At 62.2% G+C, this 14,828-nt stretch overlaps 4 protein-coding genes across 6 annotated transcripts in view; 2 read left to right on the top strand and 2 right to left on the bottom strand.

The window, feature by feature from the left end:
- The first annotated feature begins 709 nt into the window (after nt 1-709).
- Nucleotides 710-5,598, top strand: APBB3 (amyloid beta precursor protein binding family B member 3). The gene is made up of 13 exons (XM_074916186.1): nt 710-855; nt 1,908-2,098; nt 2,407-2,483; nt 2,734-2,791; nt 2,948-3,088; nt 3,485-3,612; nt 3,735-3,740; nt 3,823-3,937; nt 4,024-4,111; nt 4,276-4,359; nt 4,505-4,620; nt 4,772-4,954; nt 5,368-5,598. Exons 1-13 carry the CDS (start codon nt 807-809, stop codon nt 5,590-5,592), a joined length of 1,461 nt encoding a protein of 486 aa, XP_074772287.1. The 5' UTR covers nt 710-806; the 3' UTR covers nt 5,593-5,598.
- Nucleotides 5,599-5,680: 82 nt separating this feature from the next.
- Nucleotides 5,681-7,685, top strand: SRA1 (steroid receptor RNA activator 1). The gene is made up of 5 exons (XM_074916187.1): nt 5,681-5,802; nt 6,162-6,287; nt 6,673-6,887; nt 7,044-7,152; nt 7,260-7,685. The coding sequence occupies exons 1-5, from the start codon at nt 5,778-5,780 to the stop codon at nt 7,484-7,486; spliced, it is 702 nt and encodes a 233-aa protein (XP_074772288.1). The 5' UTR covers nt 5,681-5,777; the 3' UTR covers nt 7,487-7,685.
- Nucleotides 7,686-8,458: 773 nt separating this feature from the next.
- EIF4EBP3 (eukaryotic translation initiation factor 4E binding protein 3) lies at nt 8,459-10,435 on the bottom strand. The gene is given in 3 exon segments (XM_074916426.1): nt 8,459-8,628; nt 8,804-9,065; nt 9,067-10,435. Coding segments are annotated over 3 exon segments (375 nt in total). The 5' UTR covers nt 9,151-10,435; the 3' UTR covers nt 8,459-8,599.
- A 1,692-nt stretch (nt 10,436-12,127) lies between these two features.
- The window catches only part of ANKHD1 (ankyrin repeat and KH domain containing 1), a 114,854-nt gene continuing 112,153 nt past the window's right edge, over nt 12,128-14,828 (bottom strand). For all 3 annotated transcript variants that reach the window (XM_074916424.1, XM_074916423.1, XM_074916422.1), the window contains 3 exons: nt 13,901-14,076; nt 12,656-12,820; nt 12,128-12,187 (listed from right to left, as the gene is read on the bottom strand). In XM_074916424.1, coding sequence (XP_074772525.1) covers nt 12,128-12,187; nt 12,656-12,820; nt 13,901-14,076 — 401 coding nt within the window. The remainder of the gene's footprint in view (nt 12,188-12,655; nt 12,821-13,900; nt 14,077-14,828) is intronic.

Below are 14,828 nucleotides of genomic sequence, written 5' to 3' on the forward strand. Positions count from 1 at the left end.
AAGAGGCCGTGATGGACTGTCTAGACATGTCACGGATAGCAAACTATCTCAGAATATTAATCAGGCACCTGTAGCTTGGAAGGACTTTGTCCCTAGCAGCCCATGGGGGGCTCCATAGGGGAACTGAGGTGTATAGCAAATGTCTCCAGAGCTTCTGTCCCTGGGTACTGAGCATCAGCCAGGATTGTCAGCTCAGGGTAGCATGGAGAACATAAGTCTCAAACCGGACATGTAAAAACTCTCAGCCTCTGGTGAGAAAGGGAGGATGACCAGCATGCACATTTAGGTGCTTCAGTACTGACTGGAGAAGGTTGGACCACAGGCAGAGGGAAATGGGAGGAACTGGAAATGCACGGGAGAGAATGAACATGGAGTAAGCGTGGATGGCGAGGAACAGGGGTGATCTGTGGGGCAGGGAAGGGGAATGGAAGAAACCTAAGGGCATGTGGAGGGGAAGGGAACGAACCGAAGGGCATGAGGGGCTGTCCTGGACCCGCTACTGCACTCAGAAACCTCCTTTTCTGCCCCCAAACGCCCCTCACCTCACTCCGGCCATCTGCACCGACACGCCCGAGGGACCTCGCCGCCCCCCCGGGCTCCGGTGACCCCGCCGGGCACCCGAACACCCCCTCCCCTGGCCCAGCACCGCCCAGGTGCCCCTCCCGCGCCCTGAGGCTCCGGCTCCCCCCGCCCCCCTCGGCCCGCCCCCTCCCGCCCCCTCCCGCCCCTCCCGCCGCACCGCCGCTGGGTCCGGGCCTGGGGAGGCGGCGGGCCGGGGGGGCCGCGCCGGGGCGGGCGCCGGGGCCATGCTGGGCAAGGACTACATGCTGGCCATCGTCCTCGTCAACTGCGACGGTCAGCCGCGCCGGCGGGAGGGGCCGGGGCCGGGCCGGGGGTGCGGGGCCGGGGCCGGGGCCCGGGGCCGGGAACCGGGGTGTGGGGCCGGGGGCAGTGCCGGGCTGCGGGGCCGGGGCCGGGGCGAGGAGCCGCGGCCGGGCCAGGACCGGGGTGCGGGGCCGGGGCCGGGGTGCGGGGCCGGGGCCGGGGTGCGGGGCCGGGCCGGTGCCCGCGGGCGGAGCCGTGCCCGCGCCGGCGCTGTCCGCGGTGCTGAGCGGGGCCCGCGGCGGCCGGTGCTGGGGGCGCCCGGCTCGGCCCGCGCCGCCTCCCCGCCCCGCTCAAGGTCGAGGGGGGCACCCCCACACCCCCGTGTGCCCCCGCCGCGGGTCCGCGGCCCGGCGGGGCGCGGGAGCAGGGTGGTGGGTCGCGGCAGCTCCCGGCCCCGGCAGGGCAGCCCCCGAGGGCCCGGCGGGCCCGGGCCGCGCTCCCCAGAGCCGAGCTCGCCGCGGCGCTGCACCGCGGGCTCACGGCAGCGCCGCCGCCAGGGCCCGGGGTGCGGGGAGGAGGTGATTAATCTCCCCCGCCGAGCTGCAGCCCTCCGAGGGTGCGTTCCTCCTGCTGGACCCCAGGGCTCTGTCCCCAGATCCTTTTCCCCCGCCAAGCCGGAGGAAGCCGGCCTCGGGCTCGGGGGTGTTGGCAGGGCCTGGGGACCGCATGCTGGCAGAGGAAGCTCTGGGCTGGCAGCGCTGGGCCCTGCCCGGGCACTCTGCGGGATGCGTCCCCTGGCAGGCTCAGGCTGCCTACACTCGGTGCCCGTGCCGGGGTCACCCCATCCCTCCCGGCACCAATGAGGCAGCTGCCTGCACTGACGGCTCCCCTGGGGTCTGCCACGACTGCCGCCTCCCTGGCGTCTGGCCAAGCCTTCCCTCGCCGGGCTTCTCCGCTGGGCCATGTGCCACGGAGGCCACCGCAGGACCCTTTCACTGCTGGGTGAAGCTGCTCGCCTCTCAAGACACCCTGCAGCCAGGGGCCTTCCCCCACCCATTCCCACACACTCTCCCTCTGCATAGACAACCTCTGGAGTGACCACAGCCTGGAGACAGACCCCGACCTCCCCCCAGGCTGGAGGAAAATCCGTGATTCTCTGGGCACCTACTACTGGCATGTGCCGACTGGCACGACACAGTGGCAGCACCCCGCACGCACCACCGGCCCAGGAGGGCGCCCGGAGTCCGATGGAGAGGAGACGCTCCAGGGAATGGTAGGGGCTGTGAGCAGGGAGTGAGGGCTGGTTTGGAGTCTACCTCCTGGCAGAACCCTGCTGAAGGGCGCTCTGGGAATAGCTGGTCGAGCCCCCCTTGGAGCAGGCTTGCCTCTGTCACCCCAGAGTCCTGCTCAGCCCGCTTCTGGCCAGGGTTAAGCCCCCTGAAAGGCTCCAGCAGGCTCCTTCTTGGCCTCATCCTGGCTACATGGGATGCCGACTGCTGTCCTGGAAGGGAGGGCTCCTTTCTACCTGGTGCTTCCTGACAGCGTCTCTTGCTCCTTCACCCCTTTCCTCTTCTCTCCCAGGACTGCCAGGCCCCCACGACAAAGCACTCAGCAAAGGACAGGCCCATTCCCAGCCCCATGGCTTCGCTGTCCCGGAGGTAGGGCTGCCTACGTGCTCTGCTGGCTTGTGGGGCACCACCGCTGGGTGCAGGGCCCCGGTGCCCCTCACCAGAGCAGTGCCACGTGTGCCACAGTGCCACCAGGACCATGGTGGTCACTTCCATGGGATGCTTTCCCGCTGGTGGCATGGGCGTCTGCCAGTGCCAGGGCATCCTGGCACTTCCCTGGGTGTCCCAGGCCCATGCTGCGAAGCAGAAGCCATCCCCTGACTGCCCTGTCCGTCCACAGGACCTCGCTGCCCTGGCACGGAGATGACGCCCAGCACAGTGCAGAGCCCGGCTCCAAGGTACCACCTCAGGGCCTTCGCTGCTGCATTGTGGGCTGGGGCTGGCAGGGACAAAGATGGGAGAAAAATCAAGGGTGACCACACTGTCACGGCAAGGGGTGCGGGCGGGGGCCTGCTGTGCTGGCCAGGCACTGAACCCCGTGTGTCTCTGCTCAGTGCTTTGCTGTGCGCTCCCTGGGCTGGGTGGAGATCCCCGAGGAGGACCTGGCACCTGGCAAGAGCAGCATTGCCGTCAACAACTGTATCCAGCAGCTCTCCAACAGCAAGGGCCAGGGCTCTGCGGAGAACTGGGGCGAGGTGAGAGCCTGGGATGGTGCTGCCAGGCAGGGTCCCACCCCGGGACCCAGCTGCCGCTGAGCCTGGCTGTCCCACGGGCAGGGACTGTGCCTGGCGGGGGGGCCAGGGACCAGTGCCAGTGTCAACTCTCTCCACTTCAGGCATCCATGCACGGGTCCCAGGTGCAGGGCAGGTGGGACTGACAGGGCTGTCCCTTGGGGACAGTGCCAGGGGTGCCTGGGTGGGCTGTTCCCACACACTGAAATGGTACCTGGGGAGGGCTGTGGGGGCAGACAGGCCTGTCCCCACACCTGGGGCTGAGTAGGCTGGGGGATGGGGGGTGTCCCTACATATGGGCTGGGTGCTGGGGATGCTCAGGCCGTCTGCCAGGCTGAGGGAGCTGCCAACCCTCTGCAGGGCCAGGACCTGGTGATGATTCTGAAGAAGGATACCATGAGCCTGGTGGACCCTCTCGACCACAGCCTCATCCACTGCCAGCCCATCCTCAACATCCGTGTCTGGGGTGTTGGCTGCAACAACGGCAGGTGCTGAGGGACGGGGCAGAGCCAGGGGCTGGGGGGTGGCTCTGCCTGCTGAGAGGGTAAGGCACCCCAGCAATAATAACCTGTCCCCTCTCCTCCCTCCCTGACTGCCATGGCGGCTGTAGGGACAGGTAAGGGGGCGCAGGACATGGGGGCAGCATGGGGTGGGGCTGCCTCTGCTGGGGTCTCACTGGCTTGCTCGTGGCCTTGCAGAGACTTCGCCTTTGTAGCCAGTGACAAGGACACCTGTGTCCTCAAGTGTCACGTCTTCCACTGCAACGTGCCCGCCAAGGGAATTGCCAAGGCCCTGCATGAGATGTGCTCCAAGGTGGGATGCAGGGGCCCCAGCGGGCATGGGCATGGCCTGGGGGTCTCAGGGGTAAGGGGAGGCACCGGGAGCTCCGTCTCTTGCAGATTGTGGCTGAGCGAGCTGTAGCGAGCAGTGGGCTGCCATGTGCTGCCACGCTGGAGCCTGTTTCCTCTGAGGACCTGCCACTGCAAGGTACTGTCCCCCTGCTGCTGCTGGCTGCTCCCCCTGCCCACAGTTCGCCCTCAGGCTGCTGGATGCTCAGCGGCCAGAGCCCTTTGGCCTGCCCGGCTGTGCCCCCGGTCCTCGGGGACAGGGTGTGGCACATGGGGCCCGCCCCACCTCTCCTGTGCTGGCAGTGGATATCCTGGAAGCAGTGAGGCGGTCGATGCAGACCTATGAGGCGCTGTACATTGGCAGCCTGCCCGTGCCCAGGGCCATGGGTGAGCACTGCTGGCCCTGCCGCAGCAGGGGGGCACCCCAGAACCCCCTGCAGTGGGGCGGCTGAGCGGCCACGCCCAGCACCCTGCCTGCACCCTGCCCGCAGCTGCGGCCGGGACCGATGGGATGGGGTCTCCCGCTCCCCAGGGATGGATGTGCTGAATGAAGCAATTGAGAAGCTGACAAGGGGCCCTGGGCGGGAGCGCTGGACACCCTCCCTCATCCGCGTGTCTGACACGGCCATGAGGGTGCACCCTGCACAGGTGGGGAGGGGAACGGGGGGCTCCGGCCAACGTGGGCAGCCCGCTGCCACTGCGATGGGACAGGCAGCCCCATGGCAGAGGGAACCTGGTGGGGGTGGCAGGGCTGCCGTGGGTGCGGGCTGGGGTGGATGGGCCCACGGGGTCCCCGCAGGAGGATGAGGAGGCGACGCACATCTGGGAGTGCCAGGTGCGGTACGTGACCTTCCTGGGTGTGGGCCGGGACGCCCACACCTTTGCCCTCATCGTGGACACGGGGCAACGCTTCCAGTGCACGGCCTTCTGGTGCGAGCCCGACGCCGGCACCATCTCGGAGGCGGTGCAGGCAGCCTGCATGGTGAGTGGGAGGGGGCGCCCCCTGAGCCCCCCGTTTTCCCAGCCCTCCAGGCACACTCAGAGGAGACAAGGCCCGGGGCACAGGGGGGGCGGTAGGGAGCTCCCCCCACGGTGTCTCGGGCCCACAGCCACGCTGTGGTGCCGCGCTGTGGCCTGCCCCGTGGCACGTCCCCCCCCCGTGCTGCTGCTGCGTTAATCCCACCGCGTGGCCGTACCGCGCCGCAGGCGACCCCGTGGCGTGTCCCCCCCCGTGGCCACCCCCAAGGGATGTCACCTCGCGTCTGGCCCCGGCGTGATGCTGTGTGGTGCGTGTCCACGCCGCGTCCCACCCCGCCGCGTCTGACCCCGCGGCCACGCCCCCTCGTGTGTGCCCCCCCGCGGCTCCCCCCACGGCCCCTCTCTGTCCCCCCGCAGGTGCAGTACCAGAAGTGCCTGGTGGCCGCTGCACCGGGGGCCAAGGCGAAGGGGGCGGCGGGCCGGGGCCGGGCCGGGCCGGCGGCCTCGGGGGACGCTGCCGGTGGGGCGGCCAAGGCGAGCGGGGGCAGCGGAGGGGCGGTGGGGGCCAGTGCCCGCAAGCGGGGCCTCTTCTCCTTCCTGGAGGCCTTCCGCCTCCGGCGAGCCCTCCTCCACACCCCGTAGGGAGCCGGGGCGGGGGCCGGGGTCGGCGCCGGGGCCGGGGCCGGAGCTCCCCGACCCCCCCCCCGACCCCCCCCTCCGCCCCGTCCCCGGGCTCCCCGGCGGGGCGGGCACGCGGGGGGCCCCGCCGCTTCCCCCCCGCGCCGCCCCCTCGGCCGGAAGGGGCGCGGCCGGGCGTGACGCGCGCCATGGCGGAGCTCTACGTGAAGCCGGGTGAGGGGCCGCGGGGCGCGACTTCCGGGCCGGCGGGGAGCGGGGGCCCGTGTCCGGGCGTGGGAGCTGCCGGGGGGCGCGTCCTGGGGGGGCCGCTGCCTCGGGAAGGCGGCGCCCGGGGATGGTCCTGGGGGGGGTCGCCGGGGGCGCTGAGCGCTGCGGGCCTGTGTCCGGTGTGGCAGCCGTGTCTGGGCAGGGGGCCCCGTCCCGCTGGGGGGGGGCCGTGTCCGGTGTGGGGGCCCCAGGAAGGCCATGGCTGGGAGAGGGACCCCCATCCCCACACAGGGCCGCAGCATCCCCTGTCCGGGGGGGGTCCCTTGGTCCCCCCCAGGGTCTCACTGTGCCTTTTGCTGCCGCAGGGAACCAGGACCGTGGCTGGAACGACCCCCCCCAATTCTCCTATGGGCTGCAGGCACAGGCCGGGGGTCCCAGGCGAACCCCACTCACCCGCCGGGCCCCCCCTCCACCCGAGGGGGCTCCTCCAGGTCAGCACCCGCAAAGCCCCCGGCCCACCGCGCTTTACCCCTGCCCCCCTCAGGGCTGCCGGGGCTGGTGGCACCACAGGGGCCTCTCCTCTCCCTTCTTTCCCCTCTCCCCCCGCTTGGATCCGGTGGGAGCTGCAGCCCGGCCTGCCCGCCCCAGCTCCACCGCGGTGGCCGTGGGGATGCAGAGCCGGTGGCACCAGCCCTCGCTGCCGGCCCTGGGGGTGCAGAGCCCGGGCAGTGCCAGCCCTCTGCAGGCAGAGGGGCAGTATGGGCGGGGGGGCCGTCGCTGGACCCCCCCTTCCTGCTGGACCCGTGTGAATGGGGGGACAAGTGTCCCGGCACCCGGAGGCGGCCCTGGGGCTGGGCTGATGGCTCTTCCCTGCAGGCGCTGCTGCAGACCCGGCCCGTGCCCCTGCTGCCTCGGCAGCGCCGCCGCCCCGAGCGCTGGGGCCGCCCCCCCTCGGGCACACGGGCCCGGCCCCGCGGGCAGAGATCGGGAGGCCGAGCGCTGGGGCCTGCCCGGAGGAGTGCAGCGTGCCCGCCGTCGCCGTCCTGGCCCCGCTGAGGGAGGCCCTGGCCGCCTGCCGCCCCGCTGTGCAGGTGAGCCCCGGCCCTCCAGCGGCCCTGCCCCAGGCCCTGCGGGCAGCAGGGACCTGTGCCCGGGCTGCCTGCGAGCAGAGAGAGCCAGCCCTGCCCCGGGGGCACCCCCGAGCTGGTGGGGGGCAGGTTCCCCCTCCAGCTTCCCTCTGCTTCCAGAAACAAGTGTGCGACGACATCGGGCGGCGGCTGACAGTGCTGGGTGACATGTGGGCGCAGGGGAAGCTGTCGACCCCAGTGAGGAAGAGGATGAGCCTCCTGGTGCAAGGTGAGGGGCGAGGGGAGCGGGGCCCAGGCCCAGGCCAGGCCCTGGGGCAGGTAGCACCCGCGGGAAGGCTGACCCCAGGCCCTCAGCGGGTTCTCCTGTCCTGGCAGAGCTCCAGCAGCAGCACTGGGATGCGGCTGACGAGATCCACCGCTCGCTCATGGTGGACCACGTGAACGAGGTGAGCCAGTGGCTGGTGGGCGTCAAGCGCCTTATCGCTGAGACGAGGGGCCTGCCCGCCGCGGAGCTGCCTGCTGGGGAGCTGCCTACCACCGCGGAGCTGCCTGCTGCCACGGATGGCAACACCACGGCCAGGCCTGGCCAGGAGGAGCCCTGATGCCAGGGACAGGGGCTGCGGACTGTGATCAGGGCAGCCCATGCCTAGGGCCACCGGCAGGAGAAAGGCCCCTGCTGCCCAGGGGGGTCTGGGCACCTCCTCTGCCTCCCCCTCTTCACCCAGGAAAATGGGATTTTAATCATTGTGACATTTTAGTGGTGACTCACTACAGGATGTTTAATAAACAGCACTAACCTGCCCCTGGCTGTAGCCTGCCCTGGGGTTCTGGCAGCAGGCAGGGCCTGGTTCTCTCCCAGGAACAGCAGGGACAGGACTGCTGGGCGAGCCCACAGCAGCTTCAGGCTGGGCCAGGGGTCCTGTGCCCCACCCGGCAGGGTGCTCTGCAGCCCCCGACACAAAGGGAAGGAAGGGCCCTGCAGCAGCCCCAGCGTCTCCCAGGTCAAGCGGGCAGCAGTGCCTGGCCCCCTCCGGCCTTGCCATGGGCAGTGGCAGGGGGCGACCCGCAGCACCAGGGAGGTGGCCCAGCTCTCCTGCAGGAGACTGGTGGTTGGGGGCTGGCTGGCCTGCTGCCACCCAGAGCGGCCTGGCAAGGCCAGGGTTTGTGCTGCAGCTACAGCCCCTGCTCCCCTCTGGGCTCCCACCCACCCTGGCACGGCTCAGACCCCAGTGTCCTGCGTGGCCTCCAGGAGAGGGAGATGTGAGGAGGCACACGGGGGCAGAGGCACTGCCCCTGGGAGCTGGTATTTCCAAGCCAGCAAGCAGGCGGGAAGGCTGCCCAGCCGCTGCCCCACAGCCTGAGGGCCTGTCCTCATCCGCCCCCAGCCTGCAGGGCCTTGGTGCAGGAGGCAGAGATCCTCTGCACTCGCCCAAGGGCTCCTGGTGCTGCTCAGCTCTCAGCTCCCCTCCGTGGGCCTCTGAGGACCCAGCTGAGCCTTAACAGAGGCACACCACATCAGCACAGGGGTTTCATGGTGTTTATTGATCAAGCATGAGCTCCTAGGCAATTGCACCAGCCAGTTGTGCTAGAGCCTGAGGTGTCACACGTCCATCCCCAGCATCAGAGAGGGCTGCAGCCAGCTGGTCATGGTGCCAGCACCTCCACGAGGCCCAGGAACAGGCCCAGCCACGGCCTGCAGACAGGGAGCTGGAAACTCAGATGTCCATCTCAAACTGGTCTTGATCTGCAATGGTACAGAGGGATACAGGGCCAGTGTTAGGACAGGGCTGCCTTGGGAAAAACATGCAGGCAAAGGGGGCAGAAGCTGGAACTGGGGTCTCCCCTTGCCTGTGCAGTCAGGCGGAAGCTCCATGCCCTGAGTCATGTGTAGCCAGGGGCTGTGTGCCCAGGCTGCTTACCTGGCATGGCTTCTTCACTCTCATTCCGCTCCTTGAGCTCCTCCAGCTTGACGAGGCTGGACTGGGCCAGGGATGTGACACCGGGGATCTGGGGCAGGCAGCAGGGAGGGGTCCTGGCCACGGGTGAATTCTTGCACTCCAGCAGGAACTTGCGGTCGTAGATGATGCGGGTACCTGCCAAAAGTGGGGGGCTCTCAGGCACCGCCAGCCCCTGGCCGCCGCCATCTCCAAGCACCACAGCCAGAGCCCAGAGCAGGGGTGGCACCCAGTGCTGGGACACAGCTCAGTGACACAGCTGGCTCTGGAGCCACTGTGGGGCTTCCAACAGGGCAGACTGTGACACCCATCCGGCCCAGCAGCTCCTCCCCACACAGTTCCTCCTCCCAAGGCTCCTGTAGCTCTGCCAGGGCACAGGGCAGGGGGGTCAGTGTGCTGCAGGTGCCCTGCGGCAGCTGACGCTGCAGCTACCTGTGCTGTCTGGGGGGCCAGGCCAGCCCTGGGGCACTCGGCCACAGCCCAATCCCCACGGGCAGGCAGCGGCAGGTCCCCAGCACACCCCGCCCAGAGGTGGCTGGCTCGGGGGTGGCTCCCTGCAGCTCTCAAACAGCAAATGCCGGGTGCCCACCACCGCTGGCACCACAGGGAGCTGCACCCAGCACCTTGGCCAGCAAGCGACCCTGCTGTGCCCTGCCTGAGGACAACGCCCTGGGTTTGAAGGGACACTGGCTGCAGGGCGCTAGCTGCTGGGTGCACAGCCCCTGGGCAGTGCCTGCGTGCCACGGCCGCCACCCTGCAACAGGTCCAAGCTGCCTCCCCCTGCCCGGCTGACCCTGCGGCCCAACACCAGTTCCCTGCCAGGCTCCAGCAGCAAGCCCAGCGCCGGGCAGCAGCAAGCCCAGAGCTTCTGCGTGGGCCGGGCCCTTCCTGGCACACAAACACGTTACACAACCTGCACTGCGCCTGCCACCGCCCCGCCAGCCCTGAGCCTGGCGCCGGCCCCAGATAAGCTTATCGGAGACACACAATGAGCCAGCGCCCACAGAGTGGGTGCCTGCCGCTCAGCCCAAACATGCCCAGCTCAGGGACGGGGCAGGTGCTACCTGGAGGACACACGGGGGAGAAAAGGACCTGCTCAACAGCTGAACCAGGGGCTTTGGCAGGGGGTCGGAGGGTGGGCAAGATGGTAGGCCTAGGGTATCCCTGGAGGGAGCTGCGCCACCCAGTACCTTCCCCCAGGGCTGGGGAGCTTGGGCAGGAGCAGACTCCTTGTGCTACCCCCACGCCTCCCCCGGCTCCAGCCAGCCCTGCCCGGGCAGCGCCCACCCCGAGGGACCAGTGCCGCGCCCGGCAGCACTGCCGGCAGCCCGCTGCCCTCCACCCGCACCCCCAGGCACCACGGGGAGACGACAGCCCTAACTTCCAGCAGTATTTGGGGTTCCCCTTTCCACTCCAGCTCTGGACTGCCAGGGAAGCCACCACCCCACAAACCTGCCTGTACCTGGCACCCAGAGCAGACACCTATGCCCAAACAGAGAGCTCAGGAAGGGATCCGCAGGAAGGAGCTACCTAAATTTGGCCGGGCTGAGGCAGCTGAGGCCACCGTTCCACTCGAGGGACAACCCCATCCCCATGCTGGGCCTTACCCCCTGGCGTGGTGGAGTAGACGGTGCCACCTGGGGTGGAGCTGTAGCCCTCTGGGACAGGGAGATGGTGGCTCCCCGGGATGGGGCAGGAGGAGGTGGTTGTGCCTCTTGCAGCCATGGAGCCCAAACGGGTGGGGGAGGGGCCTCAGGCCCCTCCCCCCCCCCGCAACTCCCCAGAAGAGCAAACACCTCCAGCACTACACCACCATTTGTTTTCAACACAATTACTGTTACCATAAGCATTTCTCCTTTGGTGTTTGCACTATCAGGGGGTCAGCAGCAGTTCGTTTTTTACATTTCTTCCTCAAATACTAGGAAAAATATCTGAATATATCATCCAGTAGCATTTTTGGGATTTGCCTGCAGTACTTGGATATTACTTGTGCACTTTTCAGTACTCCTTCCTCATGCTTTTCGTGGGGAAACTCTGCTGCTGCATGTATGGATTTGGCTGGAGAAGGTAGAGGAAGGTGGAGAAATCTCCATCTAGTCTGAGACCCCACAGAGCGGTCCATTAGACTGGACACTATCTGCACTGTCATTACCTGCCTGAGGAATGGACCAAACATTCAGTCTAGTTACTGCATCACCACTGAGCAAAAGCAGAAATAAGCATAGTCCAAGTGCAGAAAGTGGAGAACTTCTGCACCTGGGTGGACAATGAATGTATGCAAAAATCCCCTTCTTCCTCACAGAAAGGACTTGAGCTCTTACCAGATTTAAAGGGTTACAAGAAGCTTAGAGTTGAATATATTACGTTTCGCTCTAGTGGGAAGTGGTGTCTGCTTTCCTAAGATCTGGTTCTAGGCAGCTGATCACAGCAAGTCAGGTGAAGAACCCCTGCATTTACCTCTGAGCTACCTATTTACCTTCTGCAAATTGAAATGCCACCACACTCAGCCCTTATTTCCAGCCTCTGAGCAAAACCCGATCTCTCAGGCAACCCACCTGGAAAAAGTGTGCTAGAAGCCACAGAACTAATCCAGAAGGAAAAAAAAAAAAAAAAAAAAAGCACAATCATGTTCACAAAGAAAATTACAGGCTAAGAACTGGCAGGGGGAAAGGAGGACTCAGCAGACCTCGTACTGCAGATGACTGCAGATCAAAACCCTCCCCCAAAGCCTGACTGCATCCACGTGCTAATTACATGACCCTGAAGAGATGCACCTCTGGGCACGGCAGCAGCTACCGATGACAAGGACATACAGCTTCTTCCAAAATTTTCACACACAACCTATAAATACTGTTTGCCTTTTATTGAATATTCAGGTAAATATTTCACATTAATACAGGCTACATAAAGTAGAGCCACTATACGACATGAAATTTACTCAGCTGTTCCTTTTAAGTATGTAAACAATTATACATGTATTTACCACCCTAAAAGGTTGAAACCATGTAATCAGCTAGTTCTCTGCTGCATACAAGGAGCATTCAGTAGTGTTCAGCCAAAAGCATTAGTTCCATCTGATTTTTAAGTTCAAAATGGCTAAACTAACCAGAGAACAGAATTAGTTTGTATAGGTAAATCATTTTGTTCTTACACAACGGGCAATCAAGTTTCTTCCATTGCTACAGCCCACAGAAAATTGCTTAGTTAGGCACATTAAAAAAATCCCCAGGGCTTCTCAAGATCATAAAGATTCCCAAACAAGGCTAAAAAAGGATAGACCCCCTTAAATCAGTTGACGTACTTGAGATGCATGTTTCCAATGTGAGGTGCCCAGGTGCCAGGCCAAATCTACAGCAAGAAATAAAAAGACAAGTCTATTATGAAAACAAATAAAGGTTCCTTTAACAGAGCGTTTAACCACTAGAGGGCAAGCTTAAGGCTTCCCCCAAAATACAGCCAGATCATCCAAAGGCTGGGAGCCGTCTTCAGCACTGGCCAAGGTTTAAGTGACAACCTGCAAGATGATGAGTATGGATGTAAACCCTCTCGCTTATAACAATGTTAATTTACCTGGCTCAGCAGTCTTAGAATACCACTTATTTTACCTGAAAGCTTTGGTACAGGTAGTGCTGTACATTTCTTATAAACACAGACACACTGTAAAGGAAAAGTCATGCAAACAGACAATCTCAATTCCAGTGTCAAAGAACTGGAAAAAAAAAAGTCACCTATCAAAAGAATGAAGAAAAAGAAAACAAACCACAACACTGTAAGAAGCTCCACGTAAGCAAAGGTGGGAAAAGGCAGCCACACTACCTGCTGAGCATCAGTACATTCTGTTGAGTTCTGGACAACTTTGATCATGGGATTCCAGGCGGCATCTGGAGTATGGAGCCCGTTAAAGAGGGGGCCTCCTGGGCCATCCGCTAGCTGAGGATGCGAGGGTATTAGAGTGCCACCATACATGGAAATCGGTAGGCCCTGAGGAACAAGAGAAAGCACCATTGGTGAAGGCAGCAGTGGCTGTGAAGAATGACTGTAGTACCACGTTTGCCAAGATGACAGAAGCAATTCACATCCTACTGCCAAGTATCTCAGCAGTGTGAGGAAATGGGGCACTGCTGCACACCTAGGCAGAGTATGGTGACTCTGCAGAGCTTGAGATTCAGGTCAGTTTACCCATTTTTCTGAAATTACGCCTCACCGATATGCAGCAGCCTCTGCACAGTGCTGTCAGATGTTCCCATGAAGCCAGACACAGCAGCTGTGCAAGTGATCTCAGTGCTCCCTCCTCTGACCTCTGCAGCACGTGGTAACTTTGGTGCACGCAGGGCTGCAGTCAGGGGCTGCACTTCAGCAAAGGCCACATACAGCTTGAGCCTGCAAGACTCCAAGTTGAAGATTTTCTATAAATTACTAATGGCCACCTAAAATACTCTTGCAGTTCAGGAAGAACAAGTAACAGAGCAGCTTTCTGCAATTATGAAATCTCCTGCCTGTGTTTGAATGATTGCTGCTCTGCAATTTAGAAGATCCCAAGAGCACCTGCTACAGCTACTTTCGAAACATGTTGTGAGCAGATCTGCTGTTGAGTACATCATCCTGGATGTTCCTCCAGTGGCGGCTGAGCTGACTATGGCTTAGCTACATCCATCTGCCTCAAGCTACTTTCCAGTGTTAACATACAAGGCACAGACTTAGAAGTGGTCCTCTCCTCCCACCACTTCCTTAAGAAAGGCATGTAGTATTCACAGGCACAATTGGTGATGAAAGCATCAAGCAAATCTTCAATCAGCCCCAAGAGCCAAGCAAGCTTTAGAAAACATTTCTGGGGGACTGAGCCTCAGAGAGGAAACATGGAAAAGCGATGGAGGACATCTGCAATCCACAAATTCACCACCAGGCTTCGGCACCTCTTCTAGTCAGTACTGGGATGAAAGGAGGTGCAGCAAGCAGTGGTAGAAGAGGCACAGGCATACAGCGTAAACAGGCAGAACAGGAGATACAACAAAGAAAGCCCTTGATCATTTTATAGATTAAATCCAACTCTCTGTAACTTACTTTAGAAAAATCCACAAAACTATTTGGCATAGGTTGGTGGAAAATATTCGAGGGAGCCACTATTCCAGAATCATCTCTCTCCATTGGCTGATGCTGAGAAAACGTGCCTGGATCTGACAGCTGCTGATGCATTGGATGATTTCCCATGACAGGCTGAGACCAGCCTGACAATCCTTCTGGAAAGGAGATTGAAAATGGCTGATTACCATTCACTGAAGACAGTCTGGAGTAGAATTCAGCTGCTGCACACACCTACACACATCTAAAGGCTCCCCGAAAACAGCCACAGAGGCATCTTAGGGCCCTGCTCTGAGCAAAGGCAGACCCTGCACAGTAAAGCAGGAAGATACCTGCAGTTTTTAGGCTGATAGCCCATTAACAGACAAGTCTTATCTGTAGCATCAAAGTCTCTCAGAGGGAAGCTGCAGCAGGCAACACTGTATAAGGCTGGCTACACACACACACTTTCCCTCCAGCTCAAGGTTTTCTTGGAAAAGCACAGCAATGCTGAGACACTAAGTTAACCAAAGTAGGGAGGGCTTCACTGAAAAATATAACAAATACAGGATATTAAACATTTGTCTTTGAAGTTACTAGTGGAAACACTAAACTTCAAATGCTGCAGCTCTTCCTTTCCACAAGAACATAAACTGTCAGGAAACTGAATGTAAAACTTCAGCTGTTTCAAAGTCATTCTTTTGAAACTGAGGCTGCCTGGAACAGAAGTTACCCCACACTATTCAAAAGTCATGAAGAGATCAGTGCAAAAAATCAGCATCCACAACTGTGTGTTTCTGGATGCATTAGCTGCATCACAACTAACGCTTTAAAATGTTAATGGAAAGATAGAAACTTGGACAGAGGCAGTTGTCCTTTTAGGCCATTTAAGTCATACTTGGAAAGTTGTTTGCTTTTTAAATTCTGTATC

The sequence above is a fragment of the Athene noctua genome, chromosome 12, assembly GCF_965140245.1.
Source record: "Athene noctua chromosome 12, bAthNoc1.hap1.1, whole genome shotgun sequence".
Lineage (NCBI taxonomy): Eukaryota > Metazoa > Chordata > Aves > Strigiformes > Strigidae > Athene > Athene noctua.